Source organism: Phaethon lepturus, unplaced genomic scaffold (assembly GCF_000687285.1).
Source record: "Phaethon lepturus isolate BGI_N335 unplaced genomic scaffold, ASM68728v1 scaffold9820, whole genome shotgun sequence".
NCBI lineage: Eukaryota > Metazoa > Chordata > Aves > Phaethontiformes > Phaethontidae > Phaethon > Phaethon lepturus.
Genome location: NW_010511152.1, coordinates 23,214 through 30,421, shown reverse-complemented (window position 1 = coordinate 30,421; position 7,208 = coordinate 23,214). Strand labels below are relative to the sequence as shown.

General features: G+C 38.6%; 1 protein-coding gene across 1 annotated transcript in view; it reads right to left on the bottom strand.

Moving 5' to 3' along the window:
- ESRP2 (epithelial splicing regulatory protein 2) overlaps positions 1 to 7,208 on the bottom strand; it is a gene marked incomplete at its 5' end in the record, with an annotated part of 45,175 nt that overhangs the window by 15,422 nt on the left and 22,545 nt on the right. Inside the window, 6 exons of the mRNA XM_010282938.1 lie at positions 798 to 984; positions 2,284 to 2,505; positions 4,579 to 4,880; positions 5,393 to 5,435; positions 5,629 to 5,761; positions 6,639 to 6,749. Of these exons, the coding sequence (XP_010281240.1) occupies positions 798 to 984; positions 2,284 to 2,505; positions 4,579 to 4,880; positions 5,393 to 5,435; positions 5,629 to 5,761; positions 6,639 to 6,749 (998 nt within the window). The remainder of the gene's footprint in view (positions 1 to 797; positions 985 to 2,283; positions 2,506 to 4,578; positions 4,881 to 5,392; positions 5,436 to 5,628; positions 5,762 to 6,638; positions 6,750 to 7,208) is intronic.

Below are 7,208 nucleotides of genomic sequence, written 5' to 3'. Positions count from 1 at the left end.
GCATGAGCAGAAGTTTTTTGTGTGATAGAGCAAGGGGGGGGGGGGTGGGGGGAAGTACTCCACTAGATCACTGATGCATTTTGATGAACAAATACCCGATGTGTATAGGAACATTAAGGTTGGCTTGGTGTGCAGTCAAATTGTTTTTATATACTATATTTGGCAGCTTTTTACTATTTTGCATATACACATCAGCATCTGCTTTGTGATTTGGTAGTGAGACTAATTAGAATGGTACAGTAAAGTTCCATTATAGTTCTGCAATAAGGTTCACTGTAATCTTAAATAAAATAAAAAAATTAAAATCCATCCAACTTCACCACTCTCTGATCTGTTAGTGTATCATCTCAGTGGGTGTTTTCCTTCAAAAATAAGCCCATAGAGTACCTTCTCAATGCTCTAAGGCAAGATAGCAAGAGCACTCATCGGCAGCTAGAATATAGCATTTCTCCCCCTTTTAAAAATCCCTCTAATTCCAAGTAGGTTTCACTACAGGCAAGTCTACCGCAGAGCTCAGAAGAACAGTACACCCATAAAAAGCGAAGTGTGCAACAATTTCACTGGCAAGGCCTTGCTGCCCTCTACTCACCACCGAAAATACAATAAAAATGCCTCTGATCAGTCCCATTATTGCCCAAAGGGAACAATTCCAATCTCCGCATGTATACAGATGGATCATTATTGATCATGGCAAAACCCAAGTCAAAAGGCGAAAGGCCACAAAGCTTCAGCACCTACCACATATCAGCCTTTAGCAGCAGAGAGCAGAAGAATTGGAGACTTACATGGTAACTTACATGGCGGTGGGGATAAGCCACTACGATTTAAAGTGCCACCCATTAAAACAAAGTTCATCTCCTCTCCCGAACACTGGAATACTTCCACATAACGGTCCTTCATCATTTTTTTGTGACATTTTTGAGCCACCATAAAGGCTTTGTCAGCAGATTTCATTTGGATAAAAGCATCACCCGATGGTCGTCCCTTAGGGAGGGGGGGAAATAATCAGAAGTCAATCTGTTATTAAAACAACCAGCGCACAAGAAATGCAGAAAGCACTAAGACCAAACGACTACTGAAAGTCTGTATTGTTCTTCCTCATCTGGCACCAATGACTAATAACTCAATAATTATCTTTAGGAGCAGAAAGGCAAGACTCATGTAACCAGCGCCCAGTTAACACAACACTACTACTGTCTTCTGCAGAAAGAAATAGGGAATAATTTAGCATGGAAACAAAGGTCGGAAGCCTCTAATCCAAACGCTGTTCAAAGCAGGGCTAATTTTCAAGTTACATCAGGCCATTCATGGCCTTCTCCACTTGAAATCTGCCCATGTCCAGAGGTGGAGATTCCATAGCATCTCTGGGATCCTGTTTGGGTGCTTAACTAATTTCTCATTGTGATCTTCCCCCCCGCCCCGCCTTTTACCCAGTTGGAATTTTCCTTGATGCAGTTTAACAACACTGTCTTTTATCCTTTTGCTGTGAAGCTCTAGGAAGAGTCTGGCCTTGCCTTCCCTGTAACTACTTTTAGGTAACAGTACAACAGTATAAAGCTCCAGAATGCTTTAGTAAAGTCCATAGCTACGTTACAAATTGATTTCCAGGTCTGATTTTCTGCAACCTGACAGACATTGCTGTATATATAATATATTAAACGCTTTTTTAAACAAAAAAGCAAAGCAAATACAGTAGAACTCTCTCATTTCTTCTCTTTAACACCTCAATATCTCTGCAGCTAATAGAGTTTATTTTTAACATGAGACAACAGGGAAAAATATCCCTATGATTAGGTCATTAAAATATATCCAAAACACAATTTTTAGTTGCCAACTTTAAAGCCTCAGAAGTCTCTCATGAAGTTAGAAGCTAGGAAAACCTAATTTTTCTACAAATACCACTCAAACAACACAGCTAGCATTGAGCAGAAACCCTGAAGCTGACAGAGCAGCTATGCCACTTAACGTGAGACATTTCTGTCTCGTGTATTTCCAGCACTTGCCTGAAACACAGGGGACTATTTAAGACAGCCTCCAGGATAAAGCTGTCATTAAAAGAACAAGCTTCATCCTCCCCAGTCTTAATGCATCCATATATAGAAAGAAAAGCAAGTGGCTACGTAAAAAGGGAAGAGAAATGAGGAAAACACAGACAAATAGAACATAGTATTTTCTCAAGGTTATAGAGGACCTAAAGCATAGCCAAGAACAGGTAAGAACCCCCTGACTTCTAACCCTGTTCAGCACCTGGGAAGTTAGCCCTCCCATGCAAAACACTGTTACCTGTTGATTAAGGACCATGTGAACTCCATGGGGCTTGATATCAGCTGTGGAGTCTCCCATAAATTCCAGGATGTCATCAATGCCAGCAGTGTAAGGAAGGCCTCTGAGTCGGACACAGTCACGTATGCTGCCCGTGGCAATGGTATATGGTGGGGGTATGACAGGAATGATGGGTGTTGGGAGAGTGGGAATAAGAGGTGTTGACATATATCGATTAAGTACCTGTTGGCAAAAAAGCACATTGAGAGAGATTTACACATCACCTGGTGGAGCACAGATCCATTCTCACAACTCTATTTCACCCATTTAAATAAATACACTTCCCACATTGGGGCGGGGCGGGGGGGGAATCTTCTCAAGTCAAATTATTGTGGATAGTTTCCTGTTGGGCATTTGAAAGTTTCAAACTTAGAAGGGGAGAGGGGAAGTCTAATAAACTTAATTTGCCCAATAACAGACCTTCTAATCTCATTATAAAAAAGTTATAAGCAGTTATAAACATACAAAAGTTATAGCGGTTCATTTTAGAATATCCCAAAAAGGAACATCTGAAAACCACATCTGTGCTAATAAACCAGTATTGTCACATACAATTCTTACTTAAGTTAGGGTAAACTGAAAACAGTAATTTCAAAAGAACTGAGACCAGAAATAACTAATAAGTAAAAAGACTAGCTCTAATTAATTTCTAAAACATGATCAGTTAAGTAAGGGTGCTTATTTTAACCTGAGTGTTCAAATCCAAGTGATACTTTTTGGGAAGAAAAAAAAAAGGGGGGAGAAAGAAAAAGAAAAAAACCCCAAATTTAAAAAAAAGGGATAAGAACTATAGGAGACTTTGACCTCAACTTTTTATTTTCTCTTTACTCATTCCCAAATGACAAAAGGAACATAACTTGTTGTCGGGGCCTACTGCTGAAAAACACATTTAGTGATGATTATCACAAATAAAGAAACACATTCCGCCAAAAGAGGTACCAAAACAAGATGTTGCAAAGCTTTAGTTTTGTCAGTGATGATTCAGACTAGGGAGTTTGTCTCAATAGAAGCCTTTTTTCAAGAATTTAGTTGTAGCATATTTCAGGCCAGAAATCTTCCCCCTCAGTCATGTACAGAATATTGCAATTACTTTGTATAAACACTAAGTAGATGAGAGCTGGCTTTACCTGTTGTGATTACTCAAACAAGCAGCCTGTAACTCCCTAAAAAGTCATCTCTTGCTCATGCAGCGAAAAAAATTAGGGTGTCACCCTAGACAGCTGTCATAGGGAAGTAGAAGTAGTAATGCATATTGGTAAAATACGAGTTTTATCCAGGTCTCCCTAACAAAAGTGAGAGCGGAGACTTGGTCAATGTGACAGAGTGGTTTTGTTCCATAAACAAAAAATAACCTCACCATGCCATTTCACTTAGTCTTCACGATACTAGTACTGTGATACAGAGATTAGAACAGCCAAAAGGTGTGGATATTCTATCCCTTGCCCCGTCCCTTCTATGGAAGGGATTTCTCATGTCACATAGGTTGAAACAGTAACTGTATTAAGTCGTTATAGCCAGTGATTATGCAAAGACCAGATCAAATCTCACAACAGTTCCCTTTGGCATTATCAGTCCAGAAATATTCTGTCTCAGGCAGAAAAATGCAATAAGACGCTGTTTTTCACAGGCTCTAGTTGCTGGTGACAAAATAAAACGGTTTTACCAGTTTAAGAAGGTGATGATAGGAACTGGTGAAGGGATAGAGAAAAAAAGTAAAATATATTATCTTAGGAAAACAAGTATTTCACTTCCTTTGACCAAAAATCAGATATATCCTGGTAATTCCTAGTTTCCAACAAAGCAGTTGTAGGAAAAGCTGACTTAATGCATCCAGAGTTGGATTTAGTGTTAAAAATTCTGTACATGGAGACCAGAATTTTAAGACAATACTGCAGATTTTCAAGCAGCATTACTATAATACTACCAATCTAGTATATTTTTAGAATTACATTTGTGATTTCAGTCAACCTTTATAGAAGAAAATTACCCAATGATTTTTAATCTACAATCTGAGGGATGTTATCAAAAAAACCAAAGTGGCAGTAAAAAAAAAACAAACCCAAACAACCACAACAAAAAACAACGCTGTGCAATTTTCCATGCCAATCAAGAAGCACATACTGCCCTTTCTAGAACTTGACGTCTTTAATTTAATAAACTTTCATGGTTGTCTACAACATGGAAGTTGTAGAAGTGTGGAAGTGTTAGAAGAAATGTTTAACTTAAGTTTTGAGTCTCAGAGGCAATAGTTACAACCTGTTGGACTTCTGCTGCTGTGCTCCTGAAGAGTTCAATGTAACGTTTTCCAAGTATTTCTTTGTGCTTTTTAAGTGCATTCTGTGCATATTCTTCACAGGCAAACAACACAAATGCGTCTCCTGTGGGCCTGCCATCTGGGTACTTGACAAAGAGAAGTCCCTCTTTCCCTCCTGTTACTGGGCACTCTGGCCCCAGGAAGCCCAAGACATCCTCCTGAGTAGCAGTGAATGGAAGGCCTCTCATCCGGATGATAACTTGATTCTCCTTAGATAAGAACTGCGCCACTTCGTTGGAGGTGCCTGGTAGGAAGATAACAACATATGGTCAGCCAACAACATGGGGTCATGCTGGTCAGTCGACTCCACAGGACACAGGAGCGGCAAAGCATTAAGTATCAATATAGGAGGTAAGTAGCTAGCGACAAACCCACAGGAGACCCGAGACGCTGCTTACTCCCAGCAATCTATTTTGAAGGTAAAGTTCCTTACCCTGAAAGTGTTTCATATTTTCATGAAATTGGAACAAAGATGAGATTAGTGTGAATTTATACAAGGTACACAGATGCTTCCACTGCAAAGGCGTGTCTTCCTCCCAAAGAGCAAGACCTGCCTGTGAACACCACAGCCCAAATGCTCACAGCTCAAATTCAACCACGTGAAAGCAGAACTTGACACGGTCAAGTATTCTTGGAAGGCAAAACAGGAAAAGCTACTTTATTATCCATTTGTGTCCTCAGACAAGAAAAAAAATCAGAACTAGAACACCACTCCCATGAACTTAAGTAATCACACTGAACTCCAGCATCACTTACCTCCTGCAATTTTTAAGAATTCTTCCCCAGTAGCTTTGTAAACCTTGAAGAGATAAAGCAAAAAGAAACCACACATGAAAATTACAAAATTCAATTGTAAAATATACACACACTCTTCCATATGCGAGAGAATTGTATTTTGGTACTTTGAGCAAAACCAAAGTGCAAGTTCGTTCTCATTTAATAAAATATTCAGGTTGCTCTCCAAAGATTTGTTTCATGTCACTATTTTTTACCTCAATGTATCTGCTACCCATGTGATGCTTATGTCTGTCCAGTGCGAGATCTCTCTGTTCAGAATTGACAAACCGAACTAATGCCTCCCCATTTCTTCTTCCTTGAGCGTTCAGACAAAGAGCCACACCACCTCTGTAAGGTAAACCCAACAAAAATAAACTTAGTTCGTTTCCTTGAAGTTTGAATCCTTAATACATTTGATAAATAATTGTGTAAGAATAGTAGACAAATCAGAGTTTAACAATGAGTTTACAGATTAAAAATGAAATTGAATTGTGGATAGTAGCCATTTCTTTTTCAGTGTAACACAATTATACTGCAGAATCCACTTCAGTGAGATCTTGGATCTCATGCTGTTTACACTTTCTCAACTTCCATGCAGATGTAAATTTGCAAGACTTTCCTATCATCTCAGAGATGCAGATTTGAATTTCCTCATACCTCTAAATAAATTAAAAAAAATATTTTCTCAGTGTTGAGAATCTGGGATATATATTAAGTGACATGTAGGCTAAATTAAACTCCCTCTCCCTCTGAGACTATGTGAGACTAACTCTCACACACACACACAAAGGTGTACATCATTAGTCATATGACAATTTCTTCCAAACAGCACTTTCAGGTTTCTGAATCTGGCCTGTTTAGGATGTATAGCAGAATACTGAAGAGCTGGCACAAAATTAAAGCTTCTATTATATGTTGGACTCTGCCTTGAACAATGCAGTAGGAGTTTCTCCCTTTATGTACTAGTAATACATGAATGTATGTTGGTTTTCAATTGATAAGACTCTTTTCTTCACACACTTCAAAACTCTTTCTTGCACACCTAAGGCTGGCAAACTTGTTCAGTTATCATGGCTATGGGGTGGGAAATGGCCTGTGTGGGGAAAGATAGAAGAAGTGAGGACTCAAGGTGGGGGGGCGGGGGGTGGAAGAAGCATGTTAAATGTTAAAATAACTTGCTGTTAAAGACAAAGTGATAAAGCAAAACAAATTCTTATGATCTTACTTGGCAATGTTGAGTCCTTTGAAAAATCGAGCAATATCTTGGTCTGAAGACTGCCATGGCAAACCTCTGGCACGTATTACTGTCTCACTGTCCACTATTTCAGATTTACTACTGCACAGAAAAAACAAACAAAAAGCACGCCAAAGTAAGCTTTAATCTATGCTTTCCATTATCTTACCAAATTTCAGTTTGCAACTAGTATAACTTGTAAATCAGGATTATATTTACTCTTGAGACTCTTCTAATTCCATTACTTATTTCAGTAGAGAAAGGAAATAACTGGGATAATCCTTTTATATATACATGTGTAAGATGCATTACATTGTCATCACATTGCAATCCCTCAAAAAAAAAAAAAAGGAAGACTGTCTCAAAGTGAAGTAATAAGGAACTGGATTAATTTTATTTGAAAGATCTAACAATCCAACATAGATGATTAGAAGGCAGTCCTAAATATGAATACATACAACTTTATGCTTAAGATGTTTCATTCTCCAGTTACTGCAACGTATTTGAAAACAAAGAACCATTCTGTTTCTTCTCTCCCTAAACCCAATATGCAATACAGCA